Below are 16,181 nucleotides of genomic sequence, written 5' to 3'. Positions count from 1 at the left end.
GAAGATTTCACCTTCTTATTCTAGCCCCACATTGTTGTCTTTGTGGTGGTGCTGGTGGTGGGGAACAATCCTTGGACTCTTGCATAGGATGATTAATTTATACAGTGTGTTTTAAACTAAGAAAATACTAGTTAATACACCACCAAAACTACACTATCTTTCCTTTTTATCCTGCCACTTTACGTGTAGACTTTTTTTTCAACTTTATGGTATATTGTAGAATTACCTTCCAGTGTAAAGGTATGTATAAAATGCTGCTTTCTGGCTTACAAAAGAGGTAAAGACAGTACACAGATGTAGTTACTTATATTTCTATAGATAATATCTATAAAGATACATAGGACCAAGTTACGGCTAGTTATTCCCAGAACTGGGTGTCTAGCAGGGAGAGCAGGAAGGACAATTTTCACCCTTCCCCTTTTGTACCTTTGGGGTTGAACCATATAAATTACCTCATTCCCATAGAAATCATAAGCCAATAATAATTTTATGTCTAACCCTTTGAAGGGGTTGTTCTCATGCCTCGCCATGGGAATGCTAGTGGCAAATTAACATGACTGAGGGAAAACAGAGCTTAAGTACTTGGTCAGTAAATGGCATCTGTGGACTGTGAGGGAGAAAGTTCAACTCAGTTGTCTAACATCACTTGGGTTTTATGGTCATTTTCTATTTTTAAAATTCTTTTATTTTCTTCCCAATTCAATTAACAAGTTTTTATTTAGTCCCTACTCTCTGCCCAGTACCCTCCTAGGAATTCTAGGAGATATAAAAGAAGCCTCCATGAAACAATTTTTAAAGTTCCTGCCAAGTGTGGAGATCACTGTGGAATGAGGTGGCTAGGAAGTTGTCTTGGAAGCAGTCTTGAGTGAGAAGGGTAAAACTCAGATCAATGGAAGGGGCATTGGAGGTGGTGCTGCCCTGGGAAAGCTGCTTGATGGGGGGTAGAAGGGTCCCAGGAGAGGAGAAAAAGGTGTTTAGAAAGCCCATAAAGGTAGGGGAGTCAAGGTTAACCTTGGGAGTCCACTAGGGCCAAGTGATAAACTCAAGAAAGAGGTGAGCCAGCAGTAGTGTGGAAAAGAGAGGACTGAGGAACCAGATGCAAGCCACCCTGGCTGCAACAACCAGGATGTAAAATGGCGAGGGTTTGGATTACATTGCACCTGGGGAACAGATGAGAGTTCCAGAGACATTTCAAAGGGGTAAATTCCAAATTGGGATGACAACCGAAGATGACAAAGGCACATCAGTCATATACAATTCCAGCATTTCTAGTCTAGCAGACCAGAAATATTGACTTTCAGGCCTTTTTTCTTTCTTTACATACAAATGGAGCCTCTGGTGGAGTCGAGTGGAAGTATGAATTATAAAAATAAAAATATTGACCTATTTTTTTTTTCCCATTAGAAATACAGGTAGTTTTGGATCTGGAAACACGATCCAAGCTGAGTATTGTTGGGCCTTTTCTTCAACAGTACTCAGGCACCCATGACAGTGGCCCCAACTTAGGCCTTGCGGTGTATAGTGTTTCTCATCCACACCAGAAATCCTTTGTGCACGAGGACTGTCTCAAGCATAGTAAGCACTCAATAAGTGCTTGATAATGTTGGAGAAAATGAGATTTAAATGAAATGAAACATTGAAAAGCTTTGCAGAAACAACAGCATTGAAACAAAATCATTGAAATTAAAGTTTACATAAATTAAGTCTCTTTGCTCCAACTCCTCAAACCACCTGCCAAGTAAAGATCAAATACTCCATTGTAATGGTGGTAGAGTCACGCGGTTTCCTTCCTCATCTTATGTGTTGCAATAATGTAGTTCAATATATAAAAAAACCAAAAAACCACCCCACCAAAAATAACCTAATGTGAAGTATTACTGGTGGGGGTCTAGAATTAAATGAAACCATTCATGTATTTTACCCTAGTGGATCGGATGGTTGCTATTATTCCCCATTTTAAAGGAAACGGGTACAGACAGGCTAAGGATTTTGCACAAGATCACCGAGCTAGAGCTAGGGAGTGTTGCATCTGGTATTTGAAGCCAAACAACTGGTCACCTTCCTTACAGCTCTAGTCTGTATTGCATTCACATACAGCTCTCTTTGGAGGACCAAAGGTTACTGGAAGCTTTCCAACGACTGCATTTTGTGAGAGGGGTGCTTTCCCCCTCAGTACTGACCGGCGTCCAGTTTTACGGTACACCGTCCGTCCTTCGGAGCAAACGCTACGCGAAGACGTGTAACATCCGAATCGTCTTTAAGAAACGTACAAGAATAAACTCCACCAACAACAGCATTTTACAGACCACCACCTAATCACAACGCAGGAATACAACCCTTCCCCTTGGAAGGAGCTAATATCCCCCCTCCCCTCTTTATTAAAAGCCCTGCTTTATTTGGAAACTCTCAAAATAAGTGGTCACACGATTAAAAAAAGCCGCGGCGCGCCCCCTCCCCGGCGGCCCGGCGCAGCTGTCCGCGCCTCCCCCGGGCCCCGCCGCCCGCATTCCAACTCTCTGAGGTCACGGCCGCCGCTCCCCGGATCCGCCCGCCCGCCCGGCCGGCCGCTCCGCTGCTCCGGCCGCGCGTCCCACGTCTGCCCGTCCGTCCCCCAGCCACCCCGCGGGTGTCTGTGCGGCGCGTCAGCTGCTCCCGCTCCGGGACTCTGCCCTTGCTGCCGCCGCGCTATCGCCGGCCTGGGGAATGCGCTGCGGGTCGCGGCGCTGGAGACAGGAAGTGAGGCGTGCGGGCCCGATGAGCGCGCCGCGGCGCAGGCCGGCGTGCGGGTGCGGGCGCGGGCGCGGCGGGCACGCGGCGGGATCCGGGGAGGCGGGACGCTGAGCGGGGCGCGCGGCCCCGGGGATGCGGGCGCGGGTGCAGGTGAGCGCGCGGCCCGCGGGGGGAGGGGCGGGCGGACGGGTGCCCGCGACCCCGGAGTGCCGGAGGATGGGCAGGAGCGTAACAAAGAGGAAAGTCTCTCTTCCCCAGGTCCTCTTTGATCCCCTCGAGCGAGTTCTAAAAGGGGTCTTGAGCTTCTGAACACCTCTGCGGATGGCTGCGGCTGAATTCTGGATCAGGGTTTTAAGTCTCGGGCATATTTGTGCCTCTTGGAATAAGTAAGTGTGAAATTTGCCTGGTAACTTTGCGGAGAGGGGGCCTAAGGAAGAACTGGCAACGCCTTGTTTTGTTTCTGGAGTAAAGCATGTTTACGCTGGAAAGAGAATTCTTGGATCTGCAAATTCCGACTTGAGCTTTCTGCAAATCCTGATTAGATTGGCCGCTCTTGGCATGCTCGTCTTATTTTCTTTTTTTGCTGAGAAAGCCTTATGATAGCGTACGGTGGAAAACATATTCAGAACACTCCAAGAGATAATCGCTATATGCCTTATAGCTGTGATTTTTTTAAAAGTTTGGAATATGACAATATTTTACTCTGAAAATAGTTGTCCGTTTTGTTTCAAGGGCATTTTATGGTAGGCTGTCTTTGCACAAATGTTTTGTTCGCGAGAAACAGGTTTGATTTAATGCAATAGATGTAGCTATTTAAATAATGTCATAATACTATCTTCTTTTAGTGATTCTTTTATGTTGAAACAGCACTGGCAAATTACACGTGGTGAGGACCTTAGCAACAAGGGAATGGGAAGCGCTACAAGATTCAGAGTTAAAATGTGTTTGAGAAACTTTTGAAAGGGGATATGATATTGAAAGGAGAAATTAAAATGAATTCACAAATACTGCAGACTGCTTTTTGTAAACGTACTAAAGCAGAATTTAATATGTACCTATTTTCTTACTGGATAACAGAATGGTGTTGTAAGCAAAGTATCTCCAAGGTTTTTTTTTTTTGAAAGCTATTTAGGAATTATGTGTTTCTTTTAATAATTATAAATCCAGACCCAGCTACCTTTCAAATTATTGCATATTATTTTTAACACCTTAAAGAGTCTCCTCAAAGCATCTTATTTTTTCTACTCCTTTTTAATATTATATCCAAACACTCATAACTTTGTATCATTTGGTAGCAAATACTGCACATAGCAAAATTAAGATGTGTAATCATTAATTTTGTAAGTTACTAAATAATGTTATTTAACACAGTGGGTTTTATATAAGAAAACAAAAAGCAAGCCATTCTTATGGCTATTATCTTGGGAGAAAATGTACCTGATACATACACACATCCGTTTCAATCACATGATAACACCAAAACAAGAAAGAGAAAACAGTGGCTTTTCCTTATCCCTGATGCTGTAAAACATTCCAAATCTCAGGGACAAATGAAATTTTACTTTTGAGTTTGCATAATCAGAGCTTAAGTTAATAATTAAATTATATAATGTAGTATCTACTGCCTTCAAGGCAGTTCTTTGTGGTGAAGAAACTACCATATTTGAACATCCTCCAAATCAAATATTTATCTTTCCTTTCATATATATAATATCTTGTCTCTTCGTCCACACTATCTGTCCTGTTTCAAGTTAGAATAATTTGCATATCAAGTCGAAATCCACCACCTTTTCTCACGAAGGCGTATTTAGTATACATGATGTGTGTATATAATCTTTTAAAATTTACATTGTTGGTTTATCAGGCAGTCTTCTGCTTAAAACCTTGTTATTTAAGGTTCTCATTTCTTGACCCTCCTATTTTTCTTCATCTATTTAGTTTATACTCCTGAAACATCAAAGAGCATCAGAAACTTCTGCAAGTGGAGACTATAGCATTTATAGTATTTATACTTTTTATGTCCCTCCATTCTCATGGTTCTACCTAGAGAAGGCACTCCGGAAATGCTGTAACATGCTGTAACAGTGATCATGGTAGCTTTAGGCTCCCCCCCACCCAACCTTCCTCTATCTCGTATTAACTTTTTGTTATATCTTTCTGGGAATAACCAGAGCTTTAAACACACACACACACACACACACACACACACACACACACACACACACACCCCACAAAGAAAACAGACAACGAAACCGTGGTCGGATCCTTATTAGAGAGCCATTTCTGTATGTAATTATAGCACGCTTGTAATCTTCTTAAGGACAGCGATGGCTTAGGATTCCGCTTAGATTTCTCAAGATGGTCTTTACGCTGCCCTGTGCTCAGAAATGCCATACACATTTGTGGAATGGAGTTTAACAAAACCGAGGCTGACGGCTAAACCCTGTTCTCTAGCCCACCATCCCCACCCCCCGAGTGCTCATCACCCCCGGGCCGAGCCGAGACTGGGAACAAGGGAGGATTGTGGGATCGAGTCCCAGCTCGGACCGCGGGAGCGCGCAGCGGAGGGAGCCGCTTCTCTCAAGCTCTGCCCGCTAGAGCTGCTGCCTATTCCCAATTGTCTCTCCCCAGAAGTTACCATCAGCAGGTGTGGTTTAAAACGTTGTAAGTGGCGTATTTTGGGTTGCTTGGACTCCAAATACGGCATCACACAGAAGGCTGTCAATCTCTCTACTGCCTGTAGGGCTCGAACTGGCCCCGCAAAGGTTGGAACCCCGGGAGCGTAGGGGCTGGTCCTACCCGAGCACTTCCGTCCGGAAACGCGGCGGTGGAATGAGAGTTCCGGGACCTCTGAGGGTGCCTGTTGGCCCAGCAACGCCGCGTGCTCTTCTACCTGGGAGAACGCGATAGTCTGAACCCTTCACCGCCCAGCTGGCTACCTGAGCTAGTTGAACCCCGTCCACTCCGCATAATCCAGGATGGCTCTTAAAGCCTGTCATCCTCTGATGCGCCAATCTAGGCGTCTCCATCGGGACACGTTTCTCAGAACTGCCCTTGCTTGATAACTGGCATTTGTATGGTCTTTTGTGACCTACAAGTCATTCAGTCAATCATCTATCGATCTCTGTCTGTGGTGTGAATATTTGTAAACCAGAAAGGGTTTTTATATAGATTTGTTAAGGAATTTACCACTTTTGACCATCACGGCTGCCATATGTGAGAGGGTGTGCTTATTGCTCCCATTCAGGGTTCAGGGTGAATTTGCCTACAGAGACTGGGACTCTTGCTTGGCTCTTTTGGAGGTGTTTTGCTCTTACCTGACTCAGGGTATAAAGAATTCTGACATTTGGCGTATTGGGGCACTCAAAAGGGTTCATCCAGATGTATGACCACTGATGCTAACTACTAAATTTGGGATTATGGTGGAGCTGGCCTTTATCTGACTGTCCTGACAATAGCCCCGGATTGTGACCACTGTCAGTAGTGATAGAGTGAGGGGTGGAGTCTGATCCAGGGCCCAGCCCTCAGCTCTGGTGAGGATAAACTTCCCCACCGCCTCTCTGACCCTATTAGTACCTTCTTTTTCCAGTGGAGAGGCATCCGCAGATGCACCTTCACTGATTTTTATTTTTAAAAGCAAAGCCCAGAGTGACCATCGTTCCTGTTACTAGTGTTCCTCTTTTCTCAGCGCTGGCGTGGACGCTCCCTTCTCTCGGCCTTTCGAGACTCACTTGCTTTTTGATGGCGTCAGCGGCTGCTGGGTGAGCAGCCAGAGACTGGAAAGCGTTCATCCCTTCTGGAGAGAGGAGTCACCTCGGAAAACCCCTCTGGATTGGTGGGGGTGCTTTTCTTCCTTTAGCCGTCCCCTCTGGAAGGGAGAAGATGCCACTGCCATTTGGATTGAAATTGAAACGCACCCGGCGCTATACCGTGTCCAGCAAGAGCTGCCTGGTTGCACGGATCCAGCTGCTCAACAATGAGTTTGTGGAATTCACACTGTCTGTGGAGAGCACTGGTCAGGAGAGCCTCGAGGCTGTGGCCCAAAGGCTAGAGCTGCGGGAGGTAAGTTACAAAGGAGGCTGCAGGCTTCTCTGGCCCGGCTTCACTACTTACTGCTTGCAGTCACCAAAACTCAAAGCAGTCCCTGTGATGTCACAGTTGAGCCTTCAGGCCATCCTCCCTAGAGGAGGGAAAAAGATCAGTGCAAAAAGCACAAGGTCCTGAGTTCGATTCCCATTTCCAAAAAAAAAAAAAAAATCAGAACAAAAAGTCTTTCTGAGGGTTGCCCTGTAAGAGAATTAACAGTGCCTCTATTTTGAGTGTGTTTATGTTTTCCCAAAATGTAATTGAGATCAAATATGAATGCATTGTAGATTATGAATGCATTGTAGTTCTTGTCTTCTAATATAATCCCAAGTGCGTTATCCTGATCTCTAATACAGTTTATTGACTTCATTCATTTAGTGTTGATTCATTGGCTGTTTTCCACAAGCCAAGATTCTAGAGACATATTTACTGACTTTGATTTGGGTTAGTTGTGGTTATTCCGTGTTCCTTAGTATCAGTTTCCCCATCTAAACCATAGGGATAATAGTGGCGCTGAATTCTCAGGGTGGTTGTATGACTTAATGTGCAGGTAGAGCCATAAGGTCTAATAACTAGTCTGTTATAAACATAGGAAGTTTTGCCCTGGGGAATCCTTAATCTAGTTGATGAGAAATGGAGTCCTCACATATCCACCTAGTGTCTTCAATTTAAAATGCCATGTAAGGCCTGTAAAAAAAAAGGCTCTGATTAAGGCTAGGATCGTACTTGTGTTTGGCTGCCTGGCTCTGTGGTAAGAGAAAGAAAGAGAAACAGGTTATTCCACATAAATGTCCATGTTATAGTTCCAACTGAAAATCCCACACTAATTTTGCAGTTCAAAAAAGGTTGGGAATTCCGGGTGTGGTAGCACACACCTGTAATCCCCAGCATTTGAATTCAAGGCCAGCCTAGGCTACAAAATGAGTTCAAGGCCAGTCTGAACTACATAGTGAGACTCTGTCTCCAAAAAAAAAGGGAATAAACTTTGCTCCTGGCAAAAGCATTTGATATTCAGTATGAAGACCTATAAATACCAAGTACCTAAGTACTGTGTTTGGAGTGTACCCTAGTGTTGTTACCAGTTCATGCTGTGATAGGGAAAGTAGACAGTGCTCTAGGCTAAGGGAGGGGCAGCGAAGAGAAAGCTGCCCAGGGCAAAGTGTTTCTGAGCTGTGACTTTAAGGATGGGGCAGGGAAATCCTAGAAGGGACTGAAAAGACTGTCCCAACAAAAGGAACTGCACAATGCCAGAGATGTGAAGGCAGCTAGTCCTGAAGCCCAAAGTGTGGGGAGGACAGGCTGAGAGTAGCAGGTCCATGGTGCAGGATTTTTATTAAAGGACCGGCACTTTTCCTGATGGTGGGGAAGAGAGAGGGAGTTTTAAGCAAGTGTGTGTTATGATTGTTTTTACAATGAGTGAGTTTTGTGGAAAATGATTAGAGCAGAGACTTTCAGGAGCAGATGAGTTTGGATGGGGATCAGGAGAAGTGGGTGGGGAACTGGAGCATACATTGAGGACCTACATACCAGGTTTTGGGGAAGAGCTGGGGAGGGGTTCAGGTTGATATTCAGGTTTTCAGTAGATGGGGAGAGATATAATTGGAGGGGGAAACAAAAAAATGAAGAGCAGAGTTTAGTTTTGGAGATAAATACCAACATTGAGGTGCCAGTTGGCACCATTTGCAGGTATTGAGCAGACAGGTATTGAGATGTGTCTGTCTTGAGCTCAGGCAAGAGATCCAGGCTGGAGGAAAGAGGTTTGGGAATTTAGGTGAGCTGATGAAGGGAGAAAATGAAGACATGGCCGACCCCTCAGGATTGATCAGAGGAGGGGACAGCCTTGGAAGGAACTTGATGGATCAGCCCAAGAAGAAGAAGAGAGTAAACTGGCAGAGTTGGCCTAGGGCTGAACATGTTTCCTTGCATTTATTCCATCTTTTTTTGTTTCCTTCATCCATCTCTCCTTTTTTTTTCCCTTCCTATTTTGATTTCTTTTTGTTTCTATAAGTTTCATCCAAATGCTTAAGGTGTGCCTGTAACCTCAGGAAGCCAGCTTCTTGAGGAGGTATGGTTTGTTTATTTTTGTACCCAGAGGCATGGAATGGATTGCACTAATGCGGATGGAACTGCACCCACTGCACCACTTCCCTTCTGGTCAGGAAGTGCAGGGCTAGGGAGGTTGCAGTCTCCCATTAGATGCTTTTGGTCTCTCGGAACAAGCAGCTTCATGGAACTGTGGGTATGAAGTGTGTTTTCAGCAGAAGAGCATCGTGGTTTGAGAGGGTGCAGGTGTGGCTCCTAGAAAACGTCTTCTTTGTGGAGACACTATCCCTTTGCTTCCAACATTTAACTGCAGTCGTGGTTAGAAAGTCTGTAGGACCAGGGATTTAGCTCAGTGGTGCCACCGCCTGCCTAGAAAGCGCAAGGTCCCAAATTCGATCCCTGGTACCAAAAAAAAGTCTGTGTAGGAAACGTTTCCTTTGAAAGCCCCAGAAGCTCTGTTCTGTAGCATATAAACAGATGCTCAAGTGCCAGGCCTAATCTTACCATATGACTGTTCAGAAATAATCTGAGTGGAGCACCACCTGTTCCTAGTGTGTACATATAACCTGTGTGTGCTTCATACCAAGAAGTAGCAGTATGTTGGTATCTTGTACCGTTCCTTTGCCAGGCAAACCTATTATCATAGCATATAGATTTGTCTGATAAAGCTTCACTATTGCCTAAGTACGAATGGGAGAAAAAAAAGTCTTTGATCCTCTGGCATACTTGAATACCGTTTCCTTCTATAATGACAGTTATAAGGGCTACACAATAATTCCACTGAAATGCTATCGCCAGGGCTTCAACTATGTTAGTAGTATTATATTTCTTAAGCTGGGTGAGTGGGGCTATTGTGTGTTTTTTCCCTCCTTAATATTTTTACAAATGTCTGGATTTTCTACTAAATTAAGAAATTAAAACCAAGAGGGTTAATACACTTATATCCAACTTAGTTAATTTAGATTAACTTTTGTCCAAATTCACTGTATTTGAGCTACAGAAAGTGACTTAAAAATGGGAAGACATTATTCCCTTAGGAAAATATTGCTGTTCATTATAGCAATAGCTTCTCAGAGCTGTTGAAATTCTCTGCCTATGATTCATTCTGAGTTTCACTTTTTTTTTTTTTTCTTCCTTCTAGAGGCTGTGAAAGTCTTTAAGGGGAATTATAGGGGTTTGAAGGAGGTAGTGAGGCAACGTATCAGCTGGGCCGAGGTACTCCAATGTGGCAGTGTTACCTTATGAGATCAGCACAGCCTAGAGTCCAGTGTGTAGGCTTAAAAATCCAGCGTCACAGGGGGAAGACCTGTGATATCCCAGCTCAATAAAAATAACATGTAAAACCAAGACACAAGTTGAGTAATTTAAAAAATTTTTATCAGTACGTGTCTGCAGTACATAATGATGACATTCATCGTGGGGAGTTGGTACGTGTACATCACACATCTCAATTCTTTTTATATCCCCTCCCCCTGTCTACCCTCCCCCAAGTGTGGAGATTTTATCCTGGGATGTGGAGCTGCCAGGGACCCCAGTTTATGTGTGCGCCCAGAGCTAAGCTGTGGTCTTTTTGTAGGTAGGTCACACAGAGCCAGGGCCAACTGGAAGTTGCTTGGTGAGCATGGAATCAGCATGGAGCATGGAGGGGCCTGTTGTGGAGAAGTCAGGTGTTTTTGTAAGGGAAATAGTGCTGCTCCAGGGACAGACAGGTGCCTTGGAGTCGGGGGAAAGTTCTGCTCAGTGGGCATGGCCTCTGTTTGCCTCTTGAGAAGGCTGTTTGCCGAAGTGCTCAAGACAGTCTCCAGTAGAGGCAGAAATATATGGTGATGAGGACTTATTATTAAATGTAAGACATTAGCAGAACTCCTGGTGTAATTCAGGAAACTCACAGTGTTAGTCTTCATTACTGTTATTATTTGTGGCTCTGGTGCCCATGTTGTGGTGAGTGATCAAACTCTCTTCAGAGGAATTCTTTTCTTACTTTTGTAAGTACTACTGATTCTTCCATTTACTGAGAGTGCATGCTTGTTTTTAAAATGTTCTTATAGTAGGCACTGGTAATCACACTTCTTCCACATTACTAAACTGTTACACTAAAGTGTTAGTATGCCATCATGATTTAGTTGTCTTATTTATTTATTTTGGTGTTTTGAGACAGGATTTCATTATGTAGTGCAGGCTGGCCTTCAACTTATGTGGCCCAGGCTGGCCTTGAATTCCCAGTGATCCTCCTGCCTCAGCCTCTGAGTGCTGGGATTACAGGTGTGTGCCACCATGCCTGATTAATTGTTATATTTAAACAGTTGTTTCCCTGCCAACTGAAAAAAAAAATTTGTACAATGTTACTATCCATTTCCCTCAAAAACAGAACTTTGGTAGGGTTTAAGTTACTCTGTTTGCCTGTTTCATTTCCTTTTAATGCTCAACCCAAATTCTAGGATTAAAAAAAAAAGGTTTTATGAAAACTTTTGGATTAAGTTTATGTATTCTTCTTTAGGGTATATCTTTTGCAGGGTTCCTTATTCAATAATAGAAATTTAAACACATTTTTACCATGGGATTATGGATATTAACATTGGAAACTCTATTTCTTGTATACTCTGCCTTCCTTGATTGTTTTGAGGAGGTGCTGGGGATTGAACCCAAAACTTGCACATGTTAAGGCAATCATTTTATCACTGAGCTCCACTTCCAGCCCTCTATATTTTTCCCCCCATTTTTATATTTTGAGATAGGATCTCACTAAGTTGCCCAGGCTGGGCTCAAACTTGATTCTCTCTCTCTCTCTCTCTCTTTTTTTTTTGATACCAGGGATCAAATTTAGGACCTTGCGTTTTCTAGGCAGGCACAGTACCACTGAGCTAAATCCCCAGCCTGAACTTATGATTCTCTTGCCTCAGCCTCCCAAGTAGCTGGGATTACAGGATGTGCCACCATCGTTGGCTTTCTTGATTTTAAGGTCTTTATTTAACATCAATTTATATTTGGTTGGTGTTTTGAAACACTTTTTAATCCTCAGAATGTAGGAAAGTTCTGAAACCATGGAAGTCTTCAAGATCATTTTTTAATATCTTTATAATTTAAATCATAGAAGACAATTTTCTTTCAACTGTTTTTGAGGGATATGTGTGTGTTGGGCATATCTTCATTCTTGTTTCCATATGTAGCTTATATAACTATAATTTTGAAATTGAGTTAAAGACTGAATCACCCCCAAAATTACCTTCAAATGACTTTGTTGAAGAAGGCAGGATATTTAGCACAATTTACAAGTTCTGTGACTTCTTAGTGTTAAATAAACATGGGTATATTTGATTACCCATTGAGATTTATTGTAGATCTTCATGAAATGTTTTTAAAATTGTATCTGCAGTGTAATACGTACATATCAAGTTTTTGTTCTTTAGGGTCTAAGCTTCATTGGAGTAGGAGCATTGTTCACTGGTATATCACTGGGGTCTAGAATAGTGTCTGGCACCTTATGGTGCATAGTTGCTGAATAAATGTGTACTTAGCTTAAAACTGGAGACTCTTGTTTTGCATTTAGATTGATGAGCATGGACAGCAGTTCAGCTTGGTCATCCTTTATTTGCCCTATGATTTTGTGCAGAAAGAAAGTTGAATGTTTTCAAAGCTCTGTACATGGGTATAAAGCACCTTTTTCTAGACCTTCCCTTTTCACTTTGAGGCTTCTTCTGAAACACGCAGGAAGTGATCTAGTTCCAGTAGCTCCCAAGGGAGATTTGTGTCATAGTAGGGTCAGTGTCCTCACTGTACTTTGAACAGATTCTTCTCATAGCTCCTTCTGGATGACGGGGACAAGTTTTGGCTAAGGGATCTTTTGGAACAGAGAGGAATCAAACATATAATGCGAACCACTACTCTCAAGCACAACTTTAGAAAGTGTTCTTGGCAATCTGAGTGTTTTATTTTAAATTACCGTCTTAGGCATTCCAAATATCCACTGACCTTATCTTGACTGTTAGCTGAGTAGACTTCAGGAATTTCATGTGCATTTCCTTCTGTACCAGATGTTTTCATTTGGACTCTAAAAATAGCTGAAATATGTGTAAGGGAAAAGTATAGTACCTGCAAAATTTTTTATCCTTCAGGCTGAGTACTTAGTAATTCAGGTATGCATTTTACAAAACTGATAAGATTGGTTTATAGACAGGCATCATTAAGTATTTTCAGTTAGCTGTCTAACACAAGTAAAATGTTAGATTGGCCTCTCCATCTAAATAATGTCTTCCGAAGTCCAAATCTAATTATAAATGATCAAGAATTTTCTTGATTTTTTAGGGTTTTCTTTTCTTTTTGTTTTTTGGTTACTTACCTCATTTGGTCTGGATAATTAGGCAAGTCATCCCCAGCCCTTTTTATTTTTTATTTTGACAATGAGTTGCCCAGCCTGCCTTTGAACTTGGGATCCTCCTGCCTCGGCCCTCTGAGTAGCTGAGATTACAGATGTATGTCCCTCAAGCTCTTCATTTTCAAGTTGACACGTAATATTTGTACATATTTATGAGTATAGTACAAATTAGACAAATAAGTAAAAGAATTACATGTACAAACATGGAGATAACAGGTGTTTAAAAATATATGTAATAATACAAGTTACTGCAGAATTTGGAAACCTGTTTACTTAAAGAAATAGTATTGTGCAACCATAGTTTAGTGTCCAGTAAATTTAAGGACTAATAGTTTGAGATGTTTGCCCTTTAGTGTTGGATTTTTCACTTAGGAGACAATGGAGATGTCTTTTAATCTCTTATTTTTCACTTAGGAGACAATGGAGATGTCTTTTAATCTCTTATTATCCATGTACCTTGTAGGGGTTTCTCGTGACCACATGGAAAGTGACCTAGGGGCACATCTCCAGCCCTTTTTATTTTTTATTTTGACACAGGGTCTCACTGAGCTGTCCAGTCTGGCTTTGAAATTTGAGATCCTCCTGCCTCAGCTCTCTGAGTAGCTGGGATTACAGTTGTATGCCCAAGATCTTCATTTTTTAAATTGACATGTTTAATATTTGTACATGTTTATGGAGTATAATATGATAATTCAGTATATTATGTGTAATGGTCAAATCGGGAATTAGCATTTCTTTTGCCCCAAACATTAATCATTTCTATGTGTTGGGAACCCTTGGGCTCTTTTTTAGTTATTTTGAAACATATCATAGATTGTTGTAGATTATACTTACCTACCAGGCTCTAGAGCTCTTTCCTTCTGTATTTTAGTACTCCTTGTCTAACCTCTTTCCATCCCCAGTCCTCCCTACTCTACCAAGAAGACCTCCATATTTTTTTTTGTTTGTATGTTTTGTTTTGTTTTGTTTTTTTCCAGATCAGGGATCGAACTCAGGATCTTGTGCTTGCAAGGCAGGCACAGTGCCCCTGAGCTAAATCCCCGGCCCAAGACCTCCATATTTTTAAGAAAATAATTTGCATCTGCATATAGTTCTTTCCTTCTCCCATAAATGCCTTTTTCTCAAAGACTTTCATCTTTAGGTCTGAGGAAAGGCCATTAGGGTATTCATTTCATTGACAGGCCAAGGCCAATGTACTGTTAAGGTAAAACTCCTTTCAGGGATGAAAGAAGGAGAGGGTATGAGTGGGAATTCCTCCACTGTGCTGCTGTTGTGGATGAATGTTTATCTTTGCCACCCAGCAGCACCTTTGTGCCCGGCTTCACAGTAGGTGTGTGACAAATCTGTGGAGAATGAGTCGATGACTCATATTTCCTTTATATAGTAATCAAATTCCAGGGCCATTTGTTGAGCCCTCTGTCTCATTCTTCTTGTCTGATACACTCTTTACCCAAACACAACATTTTCTTCTTTATTTACAGTAGGGCTCACACATCATTTCTGAACAATATATTGGGTTAGCAAATATTTTTCAGTTTGGTTCTCTAGGCAATTTGTTCATAAACAAATGTGGCTTAGATTTTTTTTATCTTTTAATGAACTGATAGGATATCCAGAGGCAATTATTTTACTAGAAGAACTGTGCATGTCATAAATCCTACGTAAGAATTAGCAGGTAGTAGAAATAACTTACCTATTAAGGGGTTTTTACAGATTGCCTGAATGAGATCCCCTAGAGGTGTGTGGTATTTAGATTTATGAATATCTCTTGAGCATTTACTGTGTGAGACAGTTTCCCAAGCGCTTACAAATTTTTGCTTATATTTCTTCTTCACAACAATCCTATGAGTGAGGTACTGTACTTATCTCCATTTTATAGCTAGGTAAACTGAGACACAAATGTTAAGTACCTTGCTCATGGTTACGTGGCAGAAACCATAACTAGAATAGTTCTGGCTCCTTGAACTCCTTGATCAGCATCTTTTCTTCCCAGTATATATTCTTGGGCAAGTGACAGGTGGCCTGCTGCAGGGCCACCCCCTTCGTGACAGCCTGGGGAGTCCTGAGGTGCTCAGGGCAGAGCTTTTTGGTAGGAAGACTTTGTGAGGTTGTTCCCTGCAAAGTCAAAAGTATCAGGCTGATGAAGTGCTCCCGGGAAAGTCCCTGCAGGGAGATTTTCCGAAGCAGTATCTGGTTGCGCTACTGTTGGATGAATGTGCGTGTGGGGGTGGTCTTGTAGAATCAGAATCTGTACCCAAGTAAGAAAAAATGGTAGAACCAGTGGGTCCACTAAAGTATGTGGTGCCATTATCCATGAGCTGGACCATTGTGATTAACCAGGGGACACACAGCTGCATTTACACCTCTTACAGCAGTTCACGGCACCAAAGTGTTTCTGGTTTATCATCTGTGAATTACAGGCTTAGGGACAGGGCTACATAAAATGTTTTTTTGTTGTTGTTGTTGTTGGTACTGGGGATCAAACTCAGGACCTTGTGCTTTTGAGGCAGGTGGTAGAACCACTGAGCTAAATCCCTGGCCCTAATAAAATGTTATTCTATTCCAGTTCTTCTGTTGGTCATGATCCTATTGCTTTCTATTTATTTGTCTGGTTTTTCAATGAGACATTTTTTTGGAGTAATGAATATTTTTATATGTATTTATTTATTTTTTGAGACAGAGTCTCATGTAGTTTAGGCTGGCCTTGAACTTACTGTGTACCCCAGGCTGGCCTCAAACTCATGATGATCCTCTTGTCTCAGTTTCCTGAGAAACTAGAGATTTAATAACAGAAATACAGAAGTCTTTTCATGTGTATCTGTTAAGAATTTTAACAACAAAAGTAATTTCCTTGACTTTTTTTTTAATAATTCCCACATCTTTCATAGTAATGCTAATTTTAAGAACAATGCAGCTGCTGTCTTTTAAGGCAATGGAAAACATTGGATAA

General features: G+C 42.2%; 1 protein-coding gene across 3 annotated transcripts in view; it reads left to right on the top strand.

The window, feature by feature from the left end:
- Nucleotides 1–2,738: 2,738 nt before the first annotated feature.
- Ptpn21 (protein tyrosine phosphatase non-receptor type 21) overlaps nt 2,739–16,181 on the top strand; it is a 64,914-nt gene continuing 51,471 nt past the window's right edge. For 2 of the 3 annotated variants that reach the window (XR_002389692.2, XM_004837092.3), the window contains exons 1-2: nt 2,925–3,116; nt 6,419–6,792. Coding sequence is in view for 2 of the 3 variants with exons in the window: in XM_004837092.3 (XP_004837149.1) it covers nt 6,613–6,792 (180 nt within the window). In the remaining variant the exon portion in view is untranslated. Of the gene's footprint in view, nt 2,881–2,924; nt 3,117–6,418; nt 6,793–16,181 lie in introns of those variants that run through there. The other variant, XM_087195452.1, reaches the window with a different exon arrangement.

This window comes from Heterocephalus glaber, unplaced genomic scaffold, assembly GCF_053883595.1.
Source record: "Heterocephalus glaber isolate CG9 unplaced genomic scaffold, H.glaber_assembly_v1.0 deba00001608, whole genome shotgun sequence".
NCBI lineage: Eukaryota > Metazoa > Chordata > Mammalia > Rodentia > Bathyergidae > Heterocephalus > Heterocephalus glaber.
Note: the sequence above shows the minus strand (reverse complement) of the source record. Positions and strands in the feature narration are given on the sequence as shown.